The 20,006-nt window shown below is 44.8% G+C and overlaps 2 protein-coding genes across 2 annotated transcripts; one reads left to right on the plus strand and one right to left on the minus strand.

The window, feature by feature from the left end:
• Positions 1 to 601: 601 nt before the first annotated feature.
• marf1 (meiosis regulator and mRNA stability factor 1) lies at positions 602 to 15,242 on the minus strand. Its single transcript, XM_083906469.1, has 27 exons — positions 15,148 to 15,242; positions 14,481 to 14,691; positions 13,180 to 14,055; positions 12,812 to 12,965; positions 12,444 to 12,658; positions 12,247 to 12,364; positions 11,983 to 12,155; positions 11,179 to 11,694; positions 10,188 to 10,342; positions 9,939 to 10,100; positions 9,581 to 9,767; positions 9,245 to 9,423; positions 9,030 to 9,110; positions 8,617 to 8,856; positions 8,351 to 8,470; positions 8,002 to 8,180; positions 7,520 to 7,740; positions 7,291 to 7,433; positions 7,062 to 7,195; positions 6,764 to 6,966; positions 6,267 to 6,494; positions 5,396 to 5,635; positions 5,073 to 5,309; positions 4,889 to 4,949; positions 4,685 to 4,789; positions 4,056 to 4,223; positions 602 to 3,168 (listed from the first exon to the last, which is right to left on the minus strand). Exons 2-27 carry the CDS (start codon positions 14,634 to 14,636, stop codon positions 2,969 to 2,971), a joined length of 5,451 nt encoding a protein of 1,816 aa, XP_083762595.1. The 5' UTR covers positions 14,637 to 14,691; positions 15,148 to 15,242; the 3' UTR covers positions 602 to 2,968.
• A 931-nt stretch (positions 15,243 to 16,173) lies between these two features.
• LOC310941194 (pannexin-1-like) lies at positions 16,174 to 19,933 on the plus strand (the record flags this gene model as incomplete). Its single annotated transcript, XM_083906320.1, has 5 exons — positions 16,174 to 16,354; positions 17,603 to 17,724; positions 17,826 to 18,019; positions 18,555 to 19,056; positions 19,784 to 19,933. The coding sequence occupies 5 exons, from the start codon at positions 16,174 to 16,176 to the stop codon at positions 19,931 to 19,933; spliced, it is 1,149 nt and encodes a 382-aa protein (XP_083762446.1).
• Positions 19,934 to 20,006: the final 73 nt, after the last annotated feature.

Below are 20,006 nucleotides of genomic sequence, written 5' to 3' on the forward strand. Positions count from 1 at the left end.
GAGACATTAAACGGGTTCAATTGTCCATTAAACCTTTCTAAATGTTACACACTGGGCTTTTAAATCATATCATCATCATCATCATCATCATCATCTCATCAGTCAGCGACTGGGACATTATGATCAGTGGTGGTTTTACATGTTTCATTCTTGTTATTACGGAAACTTGCATCCTCTGAATTAAGTCGTGCGTTTTTAAATGATGAAACATCAGGAAGTGAATGCAGCTCCCTTGTAAATGCCTTCGAAAACATGGTGTATGTGTGTGTGTGTTTGAGTGTGTATTTAGGACTTTAGTTACTCACACGTCAAGCAGAGTGTCCTTAGCTTCCCTCTCTGGTAATTTAGCGTTCTGTAGTCGTACATTTCCGAGAGTCCTAATGTTGATGCGTATGCGGACGATAAGCTGATAATTCTACCTGTACATACATGTTTAAATAAAGAGCATCTTTCAGGAACTCCCTCGTCTGAATGTTTCGCCTGTGCACAAAAAAAGTTGAAACACGAAACAGACGTGATGCTTGTGAAATTTATTAACATAAATCTTTGTTGGTCCCTTCAATGTTACAACGGTTAACGCCGACTTTGGTTGTGGTGAGCCAATAAAACAGTGGGGGATGGGGAGGGTGGGGGGGTGAATAGAGCAGGAAAACACAATGTTATTACACGACAGGAGTTTCAGAGCAGGACTCTGCAAGTGTCATGTAAAAACAGAAAAGACACTGTTATTTTGAACCCTCACCAAAACGGAAAAAAACAACACATGAATTTCATGAACCAAAACTATGCAGAAGTGCATATTTTGACAGGTACAGTAGCTTCTCACTGATGTAACCGAGCAACAAGAGAAGCTAAAACAAACACATGAGTTAGTTGTCACTGCAGTACTTTAACGGGAGTGCTACGTTTGACCCGAAATACACAATAACTTAATGCTTTTATAATTTCTTGTGAGCATTTATCATCAATTTCTCCAAATTAACAATTATATCCTAATTAAAGAGGCTTCCAGACAGGCAGTACGGCATCATTTAAAAACAACGAGACTGGTGCGTCAGGCATTCAATGTGAGAACACTGAAAACAGACTGAATGGGCCCATTCTTACCCATTCTTTCCTTCAACAGCACGCGGGTCACGGTCGCAGCTAAGCTTCGCGGACAGCCGACATCAGATGGTGGCACTTAGAGCAGCCAGCAGTCTTTGTAAACACATGAGACAGGAGGAAAACTGAGGGGAAAACCCAACACACACACACATTAGCAAGTAAAAACTCCTCTACGTAGGATATAAGGGATGAGAAGGAGGGGGCACGACGGCGATTCCTTTGGCACCGCGGCAAATACAAGCCATTGTAAAAGCCCGGCAGATTCCAGAGAGCCACAGCGGGTCCTCTGAGCGTACGTCACAGTCCGATCAGGAGGCTCCTCAGAGCCGCCATGCTGCTCCACAAAACAGCCCATCGCCTCCCCCTTTCCCACTCACAACCATTCACATCATCATTAGAAATCAGAAAAGGAAAGAATCTCAGGAGTGCTTATCTGCTCCCCTTCATCAACAACAACAACAACAACTCAAATGCCACCTGTCGGCAACAAGGTTCATATAAGAAAAACCCTGAGCCTTTGTGTGGCGAGCGCAGAGGGTGACGCCGACTCTAAGATCCTTAAAACATGGTGGAAAAATAAAAAGAGCGATCTTAAAGAAAGCCTCGGTATGATCCATACCCCGTCCATCTGCTCCTCCTGGGCTTACACCATGCATAAAACTCATTTATGCACAACACATGCACATTTCACACCACCGACTCCAGTGTAAACCGCACACACACACACACAGAGACAAAATATGAACACAAACACACACACTGGGCTGCTGGCTGTAGTGAGTCGCTTCCTGCTGCCGAAGCACGCGCCCGACACACAGCTGGAGTAAAGCAAGAGCCACATTTTCACTTTCAGACTTTCTTCATTCGTGGCCTTGGAGAGAGAGAAGTACGAGAAAAATCGCTGCAATTTCAACCGAAACTGTTAAGTGGGACCGTTTGCTTACAGTTTCATGAATGAATGAATAACCGCCACACGTTCAGGCAAAAACCAACCAAACAGTCTCCTGAATGCTCTGCGTGACATAAAAAAGGAACTGAAAACACTGTCCTTAGGCTACTTTTCAACAGAGACAAAAAAGATGAGAACGTACCTCAAAGAGAAGCGACCTCTCGAGCGGCGTACGCAGTTAATCGTCCGCTCAAGACGAGACTAAAAAGAACGAAACTGGCAGGGGGCTTCGTCGCCAGTTTGGATGACCGTGTCTGGGGTTAAGCTACAAACTAAAACCTCCAAATATTTGAAATTTGTTCAAAAATGAGTGGGGGAGGGGGGAGGGGGGAGGGGGGAAATTAAATCTTTCTTGTTTCTGAGGACACAGCGAAGGTTTCTCAGTGTGGTTCATTAACAAAGCGGCTTAAACCTTCAGAGGTCAGTTTACGTGAATTCATTTAGAACATACAGGGTCAAGTATATCGACCTTTTCCTCCCATTGTTAACGGTTAACGACAAAAACAGTGACAACTAACTCAAGATCCATTCCTCGTCTGCGAGCCAGCAAATGTTTATCTGACTAAACTGAAGATGCACAATAACAGATTTTTTTTTTTTTTTTTTCTTAAACTCAACTTCTCGCACGACGAATGAAATCAAACATTCATGTTATGGTGGGTGAAATTTGGTAAATTAAAAGGACTTGCAGAAAGTCTGCAAAAAGGAAAACTCACAAGTTTGGTGAGTGAGGAACACACCGAAGGAAAAAGATGGTGGATGGGTGATGGAACGGTGTGGATGCAGAGAGCTGTAGTTTTGTTTAGTGTAGCTGGTCAACTCTTCTACTTAGAGTTACACTGTGAGTGATTTAATATTGTTTTGTGTGTGCATGGGGCTGGAAATGTGTGTGTGTGTGTGTGTGACACCGGATCAGAGGCCTGTTGTGAAAGAGAAGTTGGCCGCCAGCTTGAACCTGCTGCGCGCCGCTCTTCTGCCAGGACTGTCCGCGGACAAGGAGGTCTTCACGTCGGGGGCCGGTGAAGGTTCCGCTCTGCCGCACGCCTCGGGTGGATCAGCCGCGGCGTCGGTGACTGTTGCTGCAGCTGCCGCCACCTCGGCTTCGTCGTTGTCTGAAAAAAAAATAAAACTATCACAGTTACACCCTGAGCTCACGCCTCCAAAACAGAAGAAGAGGTGCAACTGAGAGTGTCAAGAAGTAATTAAGATGTTATTTCTGTCCTCTCTCGTCTCACATCTTTTGAAAATTTGAAAGTGGAGTTTCTTTGGAGTAACTTTTAAATTAGTGCTGGGCGCGTTAACGTTAGCGCATGTCGCGTTTCCATGACGATTGCCCAGAAAAAGGCGCGCGTGACGTCGTGTTTACGTGACTCCCGAATGGTTATAATGAGTCTCTAAAGTAACGCTAAACTTTAAAAACAGAGGTACACATACGCAGTACACAGGTGTGCTAGTTATTTGTAGCGCTGCTCTTTTTCGTTTAATAAACAGACCGCCCTAGTTCGACTATAGGTAAGCTGACAGCGCATAAAGGCGCTAACGGAGCTAACCGTTAAACAGTGCCTGGACTCCGGTGACGCGGCATGTAAACATGACATCACGCATGTCTTTTTCCGGTCAGTTGTCATGGAAACGTGGCGTGCTCTAACCACCGTTGAAGCCGCCCCAGCACTATTTTAAATGTAAACAAATGTCTGCTACATTCAAACCACTGTGAACAGATGAATGGCACCCAAGATGCTCCGCCCACACCCTGACAAGGAGACTAGCACGGTAAGAATTTGCTCCTGGACATTGACCAATAGGACAACAGAGTGCCCTGGCGTGGCGTAACATACAGACATAAACACGCCACACCTGTCTGTAGAGGTGGAGGGGAAACTATACAGTGATACACTCCCATTATTATTCTTCCCCAGATACCATGTGACATTATTTGTACACAGCAAATTAAACGCATCATTAAAACACTTTGAAGACCCGGAAGTTTAAAACTGACCAGCTGGAGGTGGAGTTCTCTCCTCAAAGTGAATCAGGTCTGCCTGCAGGAGGAGGACAGGGTCAGGGTGGAGCTGAGGCGACGGTAAGCAGGACGGCACAGGACCACACAGCAGGTCCACCGGAGAGGTCAGACACAGCAACTCTGACTCTGTGGCTCCAACACTATCTGAAAGGAGGAAATCCAAAACCAGAAATGTCACTTCTTTGATAGTAAATATAAAAAACAGTGAGTGTAGAGCTGCCATTTCAAATATCAAATGTCAGACATGACACCACTGAGGTAAATAAGACAATTTATCCATTACATCCTTTGGATTTCTTTTTAAATGTCACTTGAACATTTTTAATAACCATTATGACCGATAAACAAAGAGTGGGCTCCAACCAGCTTTGAGGCTCTTATGTTTAATTTAACCGTCTATGGGGATGTGCAAAATTAGGTAATGTCTCCAAGTGCAGGACGCCAGTGAAACATTAATGGACAGAGAATATTTGGCCCTATTATTGTTATTTAGGGTTTCTTTATCTAAAAATTGGGACTATAAGATGGTGCTTTATTACAGGTCTGTATTATTATAATAACAACATAAAACCTGAAATATGCAAGTCAACAAAACACTGATTTACCTGGACTCTGGGATCCAGACATGGGATTGCTAATGGGGCTTTCTCTCAGACCTTCTGTGTTCTCATCTGGCTGTGGGCTGCTGGGAACTGAAGAGCATGCCCTTGCTAAACACAAAACGGACACACACACAGAGATCCAGCATCATCTCAAAAATCACTTCCTTAACTTGACTTTTATTAAGTAAAAAAGAACATATAATATACCTTTCATATCGTTCTTCAAAACGATAATCCTCTTGTGACCATGACCTTTGATCCAAACCACCTGATGAGACAATGAGAAAGTATTAGTTAAAATCCACTCTTAAATCTCATCTGTGAACAAACACCATTGACAACGTGCCGAGCATGAGAGGAAAAATGTTGTAAAAATAGATTCTCCCCTCACCTGTGGTATGGCACTGAGCAGCTCGTCGATGCCGATGTAGCCGTGGCAACGCGGTTCGAGGCTGCAGCTCGCGAACTTAGTGTAAGCTCCCTGAAACTCGGTGAGGAAGATCTGGTTGTAATGGTAGGTGTGGAGCAGGGCGCGGACGTTGCGGGCAAACTGGTAAAGCTTGGTCAGCCTCACACGCTCTTCACCATGACCGGTGGCACTGTTCTCGTCAATTTCCTCCTGGCAGAGCTGGAAAAAACAACAACAAATAACAGTGAACTTACAAGCTTTCATGAAGAACATTGTAAGACCAAATCAAAAAGGTTCTCGCTCACCTCCACAAGGTAAGGCAAACTCTTGAGTAACTCGCTGAGGGAGAGGAACCCATATTCACATGGGTTGAGGTGGACTCCGTGGGCCGTCAGGTAATGGTGACTTAACTCTTCCACCATCATACCCCTGGTCACCTGCTCCTCCTCTTGGGACATGAGCAGGGCCAGTAGCTGGGACGTTAGCGAGCGAAGAGACTTCCTGTTTATCAACTGCACTTCCCTACCCTCTGAGCCGTCCACCACCTTGGAAATGGAAGAAAGCGGATGTGTATTTATCCACCGTTTATGTCGAGATGGGTAACTTTCATCACCATCTACACAGCCAGAGTAGCCAGAGTAGCCAGAGGGTAGTTTGACTTTTAATTACACTTCTCTACAAAAAGGGACAGGACACACAGAGCTAGTGGCTGCCAACAGTGAAGAGCAATGGCCAAAGCAGACAATGCCTCAGCTGGCAGTTGTCAGGGAAACAACAAGATACACTTGCACACTCCAACTTCACTGCAAACCACAAGAAATCAACACATAGAATATGTGCCTGCATGAGAGGAAGATATTTTCATCACTGAAAAATGTTATATTTAAGCCGTATTCAGTGACTGTGCAAGTGAACTGCAGGATTTGTTCATCTCTTTACTCCGTGATTGCACAGATGTTTGCTCCAGATGGCAATATTATAGTTTAATTAGCATCCAAATGTCCAAATTAATTAAGGAAAAGGAAAGAGGTTTATATACACACACTACCACACAAAAGTTTGGGGTCACCTATATAATTTTTTTGTGTTTTCCATTAAAAGTCACTCTTTTATTCATCCAAAGAGTTGCAAAATGAATAGAAAATATAGCCCTGAGAACCTGGAGGAGTTCCCTACCTTGACAACATGGCAGAGTTTGATCAGCAGTGCAGGCAGGGAGCTGGCGTCGTAGTCCTGCAGGCGCAGGCCGTAACCAAAGGTCTTGCTGTATTCGGTGAGTAGCTGGCTGACGGGAAGGCTGGAGTTCTTCTGAGCCCGCAGCAACTTGACCAGCTGAGCTGCTAAGGCCTTGATACGCTCCACTTCTGTCAGCGTTAACACTTTCTCCTCGCCACACTCCAACACCTGACACAGACAGGGGGACATAATATGTGAATTTCTATAGAAGTGAAAAAGGATTCAATGACCCAGTTTAGCAGGGCATGACTTCAAAAATCAATATTCATTTAACTAAAGGCAATTTTATTTTAAACTGAATCAGTTTTAGGAAAAATCACAGTCCAAGACGATCTATTTTGGTGCAGCCATGTGGAGTCACCCACTGCCAGCTAACTGATACTTCATTTCAGCGTGTGAAACTGAGAGGCGAGGCTACAAACATCTTCATTACTCACCATCAGTACGTCAGGGATCGCTTCAAAAAGTTCCATGAGCTTGGTGAATCCATAGTAGCTGAGTTTGCACTGACGTCCGAAGTGGTGGTGATAGGTGGGGATGAACTTACTGAAGGGCATTCGGCAGTGAGGCTGGTGACGGAGAAGGTCCACCACCTCTTTAGCAAACTGCTTGGTGCGCTCCATCTCGTCCATGGTGCGCTCTGAAGACAAAACACGTGGAATTACACTATGAGATAAACACATCTCAGCTTTGATTTTTGTTGATTTTAATGACAAGCTTTAACAGCCAGCGAACCTCTCTTGGGAACAGAGATGACCGTGTCTGTGGCCTGTTGTGTTATGGTGATGGTGGTTTCAGGGATCTCAGACAGCAGATCCATCAGATCACATACACCATAGTCAATAACCCTCCAGTCTCTGGAGAAGCACCTGGTGCAAAAAGGAAGAAAATTAATTAAGTGACCAAAAACACTGATGATCGACATACTCCACAAAACAATGGAAAAGCATAATCCATAACTGACCAGTGGTACGCCTGCATGAAGTCCTTGATCGCCACTTGTTTGCTAGCTTGAAATTTGAGCAGTTTGAGGAGGTCTTGGGTGAAGCGTTTCACTTGAGCTCGATGGGTCAGCGTCAGTAAACGCTTTGTACCCATGCCCAAGATCTGTAGGTAAAACAAAACAAAAAAAAACCCACATAAACAAAAGAACAAATTGTAGTTTGCAATTATGTGGTTTTCCTGATGACTACCTGCAGAACGTGTGGCACAGCCTCCAGCAGCTCCAGCAGTTTGGAGTAACCATAGTCAGAGACGCGGCACTGTTTGGCGAAGTGATGGTGGTACGAGGGTATGAACTTGCTGATGGGCATGATGCACGACGACTGACTCTTCAAGAGGTCAATAATCTCTCGGCTGAATTGAATGAGTTGGGGGTTGCCCACTGGACTTTTGCAGCGCTGAATCCATGGCTCTGTAGGAATAAAAATAATACAGAATAATTTTGGTGTGTGGACAAAAACAAGACATTTGAGATAAAGTCCAGTTTTTATTTTTCTTATTTTCTGGAATTTTCTGAAAACAAACTACTGGATTAACCGAGGAAATTAACAGATTACAAAATAATGAATAGTTGCAGCCCTGAAATACAATATATATCAGACAGATATGACTGTAACCATAATGGTGCAGCAAATCAACTTTATTAATCTGTGTCATATGTAAATGTTCTTACCAGAGTTTGGTGCTGGTGGTTTGTTGTGGATCCACTTGATGACTTTGAAGCCGTTCTGAGCTGTGACTATCGTGATGCTGGGGACACAGGTGATCAGGTGCTCCAGGGAAACACCGCCCTCCAGTGTCTCACTGCCGAGTTGCAGTGGACTAAATTTTGCCGCATAACAATCTGGAAAACTGAATAGGAAAATAAATTGGATTTATTTATAATGAAGGAAAACATAATGTGGTTATATATATATATATATATATATATATATATATATATATATATATATATATATATATATATATATATATATATATATATATATTTTTAAAGTTTAAACATGAATTTAGGCTGTCACCTGAGGAGTGGAAGGGTTCCTTCATGTGACTGGAGCAAACTGTGGACCTCAGAGGCTAAAGTGCTCAGAGACATCACAATAAATGGGATTTGATAGGAGTCTGGGTCAAAGTCAGCCTCACTGCAAAAAGAGATAAACGATAAACAGGTATGAGTGTATATTTTGAAAAATGGCAGGATATGAGAATGAGGAGAGGGTGAAGATGGCAACATCATGGATGAAAGCTGCGGTTAGACTCCATGGAAGGAGAAGAAGGAAGGTGGTACCTGAAGTCCTGCCGTGTGTAGTGTTGTCTGCAAATAGGTTCATGGTACTCGAGCTCCTCGAACACCACAGGGCTTCCACTGGCAGAAGAGGAGCCCTCCTGGGACTGAGAAGATCCAAGGGGGCTCTGGCGGATTTGGCCGCTGGGCAGAAGGCACACGAGTCTGGAGCCTCCCTGTTCCCGTACAGCCACCAACTCTGGCAGTCTGTACAGATCCCCAACAACCAGCTTACGGGAATATCTGGAGATGGGATAGAAGAGTATGTACTTAGAATAAAGAATATACACTTTCAATTAAGAGTATATACACAATGGGAACATGGTCAACATTTCATGTAGGGCTGAACCGAATAATTTTTTTTTTAAATTGACCGAAAAAGCATTAATGAAGTAAGTTATATATCAGTGACTTACTTTTTCTCGTAGATTTCATTGAACTTGAAGAGGGGAAGACAACTGGCAGGAGCATCCTGAAGTATAGTGATGATCTCTGTGCTGTTAAGTGACCAAACAATAAAACCAGATAAAAAGTTACTACAGGAACCTTTGAAAAAGCAGCAAGCGATGATTATAATTAGCCAATCCTGCAATGCAAGTCAACAAACACAAATTGTAAATGAGCAAAGAACCTGAGCAAGGCAAGAGATTTGCTGCTGCCACCAGTGATCAGAGACACCTGGATGCGTTTGCCTCCAATCTTGTAGCGATGCAGGCCGCTGACGGCGCTGATGGCCTGCTGCAGGGACAACATGTGAACGGTGGCCTTCAGCTGATAGTCGGTGTGAGGACTGAGATCTACAGCTTTGACCTAGACAAAACAAGTCATACCAAGATGTTTTGGGACATGGAGGACTCATTTCAAGGCAGCATCAGCCCTCAACTATTCAAAAATAGATTCGAGTATAAAATAAAAACACATTTTCTAATAATGTTTGACGTATTTGCTCCTCTATAACATAACTCACCCGTCCATATCGAGAGAAGGTGTCATGCAGTGTCTGCTGGAGGTCCTTGCGGGACATTCGGTAGTCCAGGTTGCCCACCTGGACCTCTGCCCCCTCGGAGAACGGCTCGGGTTGGCCTTCAAGACTCGGGCTACGAGAGGCAGCGAGAATAGGAGAGGAGCGACTGGACAAGGAGGGGGATGCGCTCCTGAATTTAGAGAAAGGAAATTGCATATTTAAAATGTGAAATGTACAGTAGTAAAACTTTATCAAAATGAGGGTCTAGCCTTGTTTCACACTAAAATTAGAAGGGAGACCTGAGATTTACATGCCATCACCCATTTAAACCCAGGATTTAAGACCACGGGGTACAAGTCACCTGGACGACCAGGAGCCCTGGGAGAGGACGAGAGGACTGAAGCTCCTGTGCAGGTTCAGCTTGCTGAAAGCTGAAGGGGTGCTGATCTGGAACTCCCCCGAATTCCTGTCGCCTTGTTCTACAGGAGATTCGGTCCCACTGCGAGGATTAGAGCCCTCTCGTCTTCATGGAGAGATTAAAAAAAAAAACATACGTAAGACAAATTTGTCTCTTTCACACTGCTTGATGATCAGACCCCATCATGTGTACCTCCTCCTGTACATGGATTCTCCAGCGAGGCCAGGTTTGGACAGCTGCCCCGTGGACGCAGTCTCAGTGGTGCCGTGTGGAGAGGAAGAAGCAGCGCGCCCTTTATCCAGCTGATGAAAGCCCATTCTGGGCTTGCCATCCACACTACCCAGCTCCTGGATCAGACGGACACCAAAAAGGTTAATGTTTGTTTGCATGTCATGTATGTGAGGCGAGGCTGAATCGATTAGTTAAACTTGTTAGTGCAGATGAAAAAAAAGCTTAATGGAAAAAGTTATGGGAGACAAATGCTTTTTCTTCAGTATGACAAGCGGGGCACATTTTAATAAAACTAGGAATACAATTCCAGCTGGATATCATTTAGATTTGCGAGAGATCTGTTGCTGCTGTAACTGACAAATACTAGCACAATATTTAGTGTGCTTCAGTTCTAGTGTGACGTGTATGCATCATGACATTATCTCCATCAAGAAGAATATGTTTTGGTTTAAGCAGCTAATAGGAAGGAACGATTTGACGTTGATGGTGTTCCGAATCCTAGACTGTTTGGTCAAAATCAAGCAAGGAAAAAGCCAAGTTACTCCAGGAGAGAACAGTACTCTGACCTTGGCATGAGCTGCACATGCCAAGGTCAGAAAAAATAAATACATTAAAGCATGAAGCAGAGTTTGGACAAAACAAAGGAAGAGGCAACTTGCACAAATCACTACATCAGCATTAAGATATTGATCAGTCAGAAGAAAGTAATGTAAATTAATGATGACAGAACTTAACATGCATGACAACAGCAGACACATGAAGCACTACCAACGACAGACACATGCTACATGCTAGCACAGGCAGACAGATGAAGCAAGCTGCTACAGGCGGTTAGTGTCAAGGCGGCAGTTAGGACACTGGCGGAAAAAGCTACTGCAATTACAAAGCAGCCCAGACAAGCACAGAGGGCAGCGGAGGTTAAGGGGAAGCAGGCACTGGCGAGACTGCTGACCTGATGGGGCTTGGCTGGAGCGCCACCGGGAGGCCCACTGCACCCCCTCCTGGGGCTGTAGGGCCTTTCAGGCACCGGGCCAGGGGTGCGGCATAGGCGGGTTGTTCGGTGCCGTGGCTTCCTGGGTGACCTGGGCTTCTCCAGGGGCAGAAATGTGAAGGAGGATATGGACGGGGGCGGGGGGAACACTGAATCCTGGGACTGTGAGGGTTGGGGCAGAGCCCGAGGCAAGGGATGGGGCTGAGACTGAGGCTCGGGACTAGCATCGTCTCTGGGCCGCGGGGAGAAGGAGAGGCTGATTCGGTGGCCAAACACATCCTCATTTTCCATTCGTTTGCGTGCGCGCGCAGCCGCCTCTGGGTTGCCAAACCGGAGTACTGCTGTGCCCTGGGCGATGCCCAGCACCTTGCCGCCACAGTTGTCAGACAGGCGGCGGAGCCTGAGCTTCACAGCGTTCCGCAGGCTCTTGTCACAGTTGACAGGGAGGTTGTGCACATAGAGGAGGTTGAAACTGGGCTGAGGGAGGGGAGGAAGAGACAGCGTGGCTGTCTGGTTTGTATGATTTACACTTACAAAAAGATTACAGCAGTTTGGAGAAAGGCTGCATGTGCTCTAGATGGTAATAACCCCTAAAACAAAATTGAATATGACTAAATATACATTCTAACTGCCTCACTCGCTGCCTTCTTGGTCCACACTCAAGTGAGATTCTGTTTGGCTACTTTTGTCAGCATGAACTTACCTCATTTACTACACAATAAGATCAAAACAGTAAGTCTAAATAAGGCATTTTTTAAAGCCTACCTGTGCTTTGACAAGCATTCGTGGCGGCAGATCAGCTGTGATTTCTTGAAAGGCCACATGGTGGTGGGCATGCTGCAGTAGAGCTGGAGATGTATGATTGCCATGGACCAGGATTACCTTGAACCCATGGCGGTGACGCAGGTCACTCAACTCGCTCGCAAAGTTTACATCCGCTGTTGACGAGGAAAAGATCACACTTTGTTAAGGCAAAAAAACTAATTTTGTGCAGCAAGAGTGGAGCTGATTCAGATCAAGTGAACTTACAAGATACTAATACGACAGTTGCCGGTGCAGTGTGGGTTTCAGCAAAGCGTCGAAGGCTCTGGCGAAGTTTGTCATCGGCAGCGTTCTTGGCTGTGGCGTTGATATGTGCAACAGTAACCTGAAAGTTTGAGAGATACTCGTCATCTGTCCGTGCAACCGGGACAGAATTGTCCGACATTAGACGTCATTCAAAGTACCTGGCAGTTGTTGAGCTCCTGAATGACAGCTTTGCACTCTTTGCTGATATCACAGACGCAAATAAATTCTGCCTCGCGGTGACCCTGGAAGAAACGGCTGCGAATACGCTGGACCACAGCTCCAGCAGAGCGACCACTGGGAACACTGCAGTTCTCAATGTCCCAGAAGACCCCAACTGGTGGGATGTTCTCAGGGCCATTATTCTCTGGTGAACCTGACACGAATGATTAGAAAACAAGAGCCAATATTAACTAACCAACTAACATTTTATGGACCAAACGATTAAATCGAGAAAATAATCATTAGTTGCAGCTCTAATGCCAGTGTATATGCTAGGATTCAACATTGAATTATTGATCCCACTGACCATACTTCTGGCCAGTCTTGGTCGACTGCATGAGCATCATGCCATCAGAGGAGGTGCCACAGCCATTGCAAATAGGGATCGGGATGGGTGCCGTGCGGGGGACGGGAACATTGGGCCATGCCTTATCTGACTCTGATACCAGACCATTCATTGGCTGGAAACAGGAAAATGAATACAACAGTCGGATAAAAAAGAAACGATCACATCAGTGGCAAGTCATGGTATGCAAATACAAGTACAGCTGTAGCTCAATTAGACCACTGTACTCGTCCTAGAATACAAGCCCAAGCAGTGGGGCTAACACAATATTTAATTTATTCCTAACAACATGTTTAAGTACCGAGTGAATAATAAAAAGCTCTACCAACCTTCAAAAAGCACTCCTGACAGTAGTGCGCCCCCTTCACACAAACCGTGCGTTCTACATTTAGGTGCATAGGCTTAGAGTAGAAGTGTGCTGAGGTGGTTGTAGTAGTGATGGTGGTAGGGGTTGGGTGGTCACCAAGTGTACTTCTCTGGGATCTTCTGGCTGACGGGCTGCAGGCCACACCACAGGTGTAGTAGCCAGAAGAGGCCAGGCAAGAGCCGTGCACCGGAGCAGTGAAAGAGGAGACAGAGGGAAGAGAGGAAGCCAAAGGGGCTGAGGAGGGGAACAAGCTGGACTGACTGCATGGAAGAGGTAAAGCTGGACAGGTGTAAGGAAGCCCTGAGCAACAGGGGAGGTTGGGGTGTGAAGAAATGGGCTGAGAAGTAGCAACAGTGGAGGACAGCTGAGGTTTGTAACCGAGGCGGAGCAATGGATCAAGAGCGTCACCTCTACGTCCAAAACTCAGGGTACTTTCATACTGATGAACAGATGAGGCAACAGTGCAAGGTCCAGATCTGCTAATACTGCTGTCGCTGATGGTTGCTCCCAGAGATCGTGGGGGAATGTAGAGGGAGACAACGTTGCTATTGCTACCATCAAAACCGCCACCATCTATTAACCGCTTTCCATCTGTGGTGCAATAGTGACATTGAGTGCAAATGCTTACTTTGGGGCTACCACTCTCTTGTTGCTGGTGTGATGGTTGCTGTTGGTGGGAGCCTTGTGTAAGCTGTGGTGGAGGAGGCAAGCAGGGATGAGGCAAAGGGAGAGGGGCCAGAGGGAAGGGCTGGGACGATTGGGAGGAAGTATGGTGCGGTGGTGGTGGAGGGACATCTTTCAATTCCAGCACAGCCTTTCTGCTCTCCATGTAATTGTTCTGGAAAACAAACCGGGAAATGAACTGTAGAGCACTACTTATAAATATAAACACATGCCTGTTGCATTCAAATCACTGTCAAACGAGTATACAAAAATGCAGATGAAACACCTCAGCTCCACGTAACGGTCTGTATAGGCTGTGTTTATATCCTGGCCTGTGCACAGAAAGTGATTTTTTTGAAATGACAAAACAAACAAAAGAAACGGCAACATTGTGCTAGTAAGCAAGTCTATTGTTTATAAAACCCAGTTATGGAGTCAAAGAGGCATCTGAACCATTGCAAATATTGACACAATGAACACAAATCCATTCTGACATACTGTAAGTAATTATTTATCAGCAAACACACTGACTCAAATTCCCCTTCCACTCCCAAACACGTCTGCATGTGTACAATACTAACAACAGTTAAATACACCTACTTGTTTATCTGTGTGATGAGGGGCAGTTGTTTCGGTGGTGGAGAAGCAGTCTTTGAGTTTCCACAGCAGGGTTGAGGCCTCTGTTTTGGGGTGACTGAGCCATGGGAAGGGATTAGCGCTGCAAACGGATCTCTCCTTTCCCAGTCCTTCCATCATTCAACCCAGAGTGATCTTTCAACATACTGTGCCCTCTCTTCTCTTTCATGCTTTCCTTTTAAGAAGAAACGAAAGTAATCAGTCAACACTGGGTAGTTTCGAGTAAAGTAAAGTCCCGAATGACTCATTTACGATAGCACAGGTGAGCCTCATAAGTAAATAAAGGAAACGCGTCATAACATGAACAAACTTAGAAAGTCTCGACTGTCCGAAACGCGAGTAATTATGTGTCAACAAACCGTCCTGTTAACAGGAAGCTAGCTAAACGCCATGCTAACTATTGCTACAGGCGAAACAATTAGCTTTTGTCAACTAGCTTGAGGCCGCTACTGAATTCAGCTAATTTAAAGTGAAGTGTTTGGACGGAGCTAATGGCGCGTGTATCGCTAACGAATGGCAACATGAATATTAACTATCATGTTTAGCAGGAAAAAAGATGCTCCCACATGTATACGAACATCAGTTCCCTTTGAAATGGCGACAATTCCACAGCAACAGTTGACTTATCTACCTGAGAAAGTCTTGTCTTTCACATTTTCCTCAAGGGAAAAATCCTTCCTTTCTATTTTACCCCCGACAAAACCCCCCACTGTTTAGTAACTTGCGTCTGCCGTAAAGCCTCCCCAGGTGTCGCAAACTTATCAATAAGGCATTCTTCTTCGCTCCCGTTCAATGTTGCGTTGCAACCTGCGTTACGACGCGTTATCGCCACCTACCTGTTTTGGGGTGTTGCCCCGAGTTATTTAAAATAAAATAAAATAAAATAAAATAAAATAAAATAAAATAAAATAAAATAAAATAAAATAAAATAAAATAAAATAAAATAAAATAAAATAAAATAAAATAAAATAAAATAAAATAAAATAAAATGAAATGAAATGAAATGAAATAACATGTAATTAGAAAAAGTAGTTAATTTTAATAAGCCAGTTAACTGTGGTTTATCCTCTTAATTGACAGACAACAACAAATACTTGTTGAACGCAAATCTGAGGCAGAATAAAGTCATATCAACTATTTGTTACATCCCAAAGTGTGTCCATACATAAATGTTAGTCCTAAACAAACCAATTTAAGTTACTCTGCTGTAGAAAATAAAAATAAAAATAAAAATAAACTAATACATGGATATTTTTAAAGTAAAAAACAAAGCATTTTCTTTGTCCTTAAACACATCTATTAATGTAAAATCAGGTTGTTATATTTATATGTAACACCATATTAAAATCAAATAATGAATGAATAGTGGCAGGTGTAATGCACGACTCATTGTCGCCCTCTAGTGGCAGTCAGCCGCGGTGTCTCTGTGATGTCTGGTGTTACAGTTAACGGACTGCAGGTCTGAGCCGTGAATGAAGAGATGCGTGAACATTAACGCCTCAGGATTTCACTCTTTATTCTTCAGAGTTTTCCCCTCTGTCATTAATTCAAACCTCGGATTTCTCTTTTCAAAAACTACAAAAGAGAGAGAGCAACCGGCTCAGGTGATTATTAAAGGACAACACCGGCGTTTTTTTGTTCCCCCTCCCCGTCCGTCATGGCGATCGCTCACGTCGCCACGGAGTACGTTTTCTCCGACTTTTTGTTGAAGGAGCCCGAGGAGACCAAGTATAAAGGGCTGCGTCTGGAGCTGGCCGTGGACAAGATAGTGACGTTCCTGGCGGTGGGGCTGCCTTTGTTTCTCATCTCGCTCGCTTTCGCGCAGGAGGTGTCAGTGGGTGAGCAAACTTCATTAGCATATTATAATAATAATTTAAAAAAAATCACTATTCACTCTTTTAGACATGAAGTGATATTCATGTGTGTGTGAGAGAGAAGGTGTGGCTCAAGTCTCCACCCTCCCAGAGGAGTGAGTCAGATGATGCATGTGCTGCTGCTGTATGTGATGATGATGGATCAGGGCCGGCCCAAGCCTCCATGGGGCCCTAAGCAAAATTACATTTAGGGGCCCTCTGTTACTGCCAATAATAATGATTATTAATCATTCACACACCTACGATACTAAAGGTATTCTACTTATTCTACTCTGTCACGAATATGAATACACTAGTGGTCACGGGGCCCTAAGCAGCTGCTTATTAGTCCACTTATGCCTTGGGCCGGCCCTGTGATGGACTATGGATGATGAGGGAAACTTTGGGAAGCTTCATACACACACACACACACACTGACAGACAAACTCTCCTACACTGGGACGGATTAGGAGCCAATGGGGCCCCTTGGTGCACACACACTGGAAAAGACATCAAATAATAACCAGTGTTATTTGGCTGAGGGGCCCCTTTCAATATATCAGGGGCGAATAACAGAGGGGCCCTGTTTAAGATATGTTATATAAAATAACCAGTGTTATTTGGCTCCAGGGCCCCCAGAGCACTTGGGCCCCTGGGTTCAGTAATCCATCCTTGTTTGTAAATCAAGCCCTTATACATGTATATAAGTCAGTGCTATGAAGACACGCAAAAAAGTACAGGAAAATGTATTTTAAAAGTAAAATACCAAATGTTTTTAAAGTACTAAAACATACTTTTCCAGGTAATTCAGGTTCTAGGACCTCTTCCATGAGTATATAATAGTATGGCATAGTATAGTATAAACACAACTAAATCTAAAGTTAAGCTACTTCATTTGATGCAAACTATGGAGGCTTCACAAATAATTGCACTAAACCGTGTGTGCTGCCTCTATATTCTTCCCAGGTTGTGACAAAATAAAGCCGTTGTAGATAAACCGGTGCCATATGGACACATGGTGTCACACATGTCAACAACAGAAGGTGACGCGCTGAAGTTAAATCAACATAATTCCCTCTTTAGTGCAGCTCCATCAGCTTTGTTTAACAAATCTATATCATCTTCACAGTCTGGTGTATTATTATCTATCTGGGTCACTGTGCACGGCCTGAGTGGATTTCCCTTTGTACCCCCCCTATATAATGTAACCCACAAACACTCTCCATCATCCAGGTACCCAGATCAGCTGCTTCGCTCCCACAAACTTCTCGTGGAGGCAGGCTGCGTACGTGGACTCGTTCTGCTGGGCCGCGGTGCAGCAACAGGCTAACAGTTCCCCACTGTGGCTGCACAAGGTACGCACCGGGGCTAACACCCGCTGCATTCGTGATTCTGCGGAGACAATGTTTGTAAAAGTGTGTTATTATTTTCCGTCCTCTCCTCTCCTCTCCATCAGTTCTTCCCATACATCCTGCTCTTACTGGCCATCCTCATGTACATCCCAGCGCTGTTCTGGCGTTTCACCGCGGCGCCGCACCTCTCCTCTGACCTCAACTTCATCATGGAGGAGCTGGACCGCTTTTACAATCGCTCCATCAAGCTGGCGAAGAACCTGGCGTCCAGCAAAGACGCACCGGAGGACACGCAGAGGTAGAGCCCCCAACCTCCAATTATGCTCTTATTTTGAAAAGCATGCTTTGATTTCAGCTCTTCTACACCAGGGGTTCTCAAAGTTTTGATACCTGAGGGCCAATTTAGGAACCCAACGTTGGACTGAGGGCCGCCAAAGGAAAAGAAAACAGAAATAAATCCCATTTGTAATAATTTTAATGACCCGATTGCAGTTATAGTTTACACTTATTGGTCTGTATCAAGTAATGTCCCATTAACATTTAACAAGCTTAGTAGCTCCTGGATTAAAACTGTCAACTGTTATTCATTGCGGGCCGCCAGAAATGTTTCTGCGGGCCGCCATTGGCCCCCGGGCTGCACTTTGAGAACCAATGTTCTACACAGTGAATTCTACACAGTGTTGATGTGGGGATGAGACATGTATCCCAGATACAATGTCTGATGATCGAATAACACATTCATCTCTGGAAACAAGTGAAAAACTGCATGTTTTTTGGGGTAAAGTGGTCCTGATCCAACCTAAAAACCTTCTCTCATTGGTTTTATGTCGCAGTGCTTTGGACCTGACCGAGAGCTGCTTCAAATACCCTTTGGTTGAGCAGTATCTGAAGACCAAGCGTTTCTTCCGCTGCCTCGTGGTCAAGTACCTGGTGTGCCGAGGCCTGACCCTGCTGACCCTCCTGCTGGCCTGCATCTACCTCGGCTATTACATCCAGCTGGCCTCCTTCACCGACGAGTTTCCCTGCAACCTGCGCACGGGAGTGCTGAAGAACGACAGCGCGGTGCCGTCCGCCGTCCAGTGCAAGCTGGTGGCCGTGGGCGTCTTCAGGCTGCTCAGCTACATCAACCTGGTGGTGTACGTGCTCCTCGCGCCGCTGGTGGTGTACGCCGCTCTTGGGCCGTCGCGTCAGAGCACGAGCTTCCTGCGGCCGTACGAGATACTGCCCGGGTTCGGTTCTTTGGGCGCGGTCACGCCGTTCTACAACGACCTCAGCATCTATCTGCTGTTCCTGTGCGAGAACCTGAGTGCACTCAAATCTTACAAGTGTCTGCAGGTGGGTCACAAGTCACTGGCGGCCTGAAGCTGAATTTGTTTCACCTGTGCTTCACTATTATTGATAGCATTAAAGGTGCCATACGTAAGAATGTGGCCAAAAACGGTTACTACATTCAAATTCAAAATACCGAGGTCTTTTAGTTTTTCTGACGTAACTGGCAACCCGTGTCTGCTCGGCAGCTGAGATTCTACTGACTGCAATGATTGGTAGACGGCGGTAGGTGGCGCCACATGCCAAAACATGATTTCAAAACATAAACATGATTTGCAGTCTGCAAAAAAAAAAAATGTATGCAAATATTTTGGCTGTACTGTTGTTGTTGGTGAGTTCAGTTTGTTATATGAACATTATTCCTGAGTCTCTGTGACATATTAAGAGGATTTTATGGCCAGTTGCTTTAGATTTATTACATAATGCACTTTTAGGGTTTTTAACACTAAATTTGCAGTAAATGTGCAATCTTTAATATAACAGGTGCTTCTCAAAGTCAAATTCAAGAAAACATCCTGTTAAAAGGAAGCTAGCTAAACGCCATGCTAACTAACCCAGACACCAGCTACCACAGAGACTAAATACACCAGGGAAAACACAGGTGAGACAAACAAGACACAGGTGGAACACAGACAATTCAACAGGGAGGACCAAAAAGTCTTATAGCAATGTTTTTTGCATGTTGCTGTTGCTTTTAATTTAAAAGGGATGTTTTACGCAATTTTATCCGCAGGTGCTCGAGCTACTGCAAGAGGCGGGCGACGAAGGCCTTGACACCATGTGCCTGCTGCAGTCTCTGGGTCAGGTGAAGACCGATGTCATAGACTGCAAGAAGGCGTGCGCACGCAAGGACAAGAAAAACACGGACAAGCCTGAGGAATAATCCGTCGTCCAAGGTGCAATTAGCCGTGTTAGTTTTATTTGCTGATAGTGTAGTTATACCAAAGTGTAACTCA

The sequence above is a fragment of the Microchirus variegatus genome (assembly GCF_963457635.1).
Source record: "Microchirus variegatus genome assembly, chromosome: 19".
Lineage (NCBI taxonomy): Eukaryota > Metazoa > Chordata > Actinopteri > Pleuronectiformes > Soleidae > Microchirus > Microchirus variegatus.

What these genes read in the sequence shown, in the direction of transcription:
- marf1 (XM_083906469.1), bottom strand. Translation starts at nt 14,636, where the DNA reads ATGATGGAAGGACTGGGAAAGGAGAGATCCGTTTGCAGCGCTAATCCC. An exon ending in CAAGACTGGCCAGAAGTATG is followed by an intron (nt 12,659 to 12,811) that starts GTCAGTGGGATC and finishes CATTCGTGTCAG; the next exon opens with GTTCACCAGAGAATAATGGC. An exon ending in AAATCTCTTGCCTTGCTCAG is followed by an intron (nt 9,111 to 9,244) that starts GTTCTTTGCTCA and finishes GTCACTTAACAG; the next exon opens with CACAGAGATCATCACTATAC.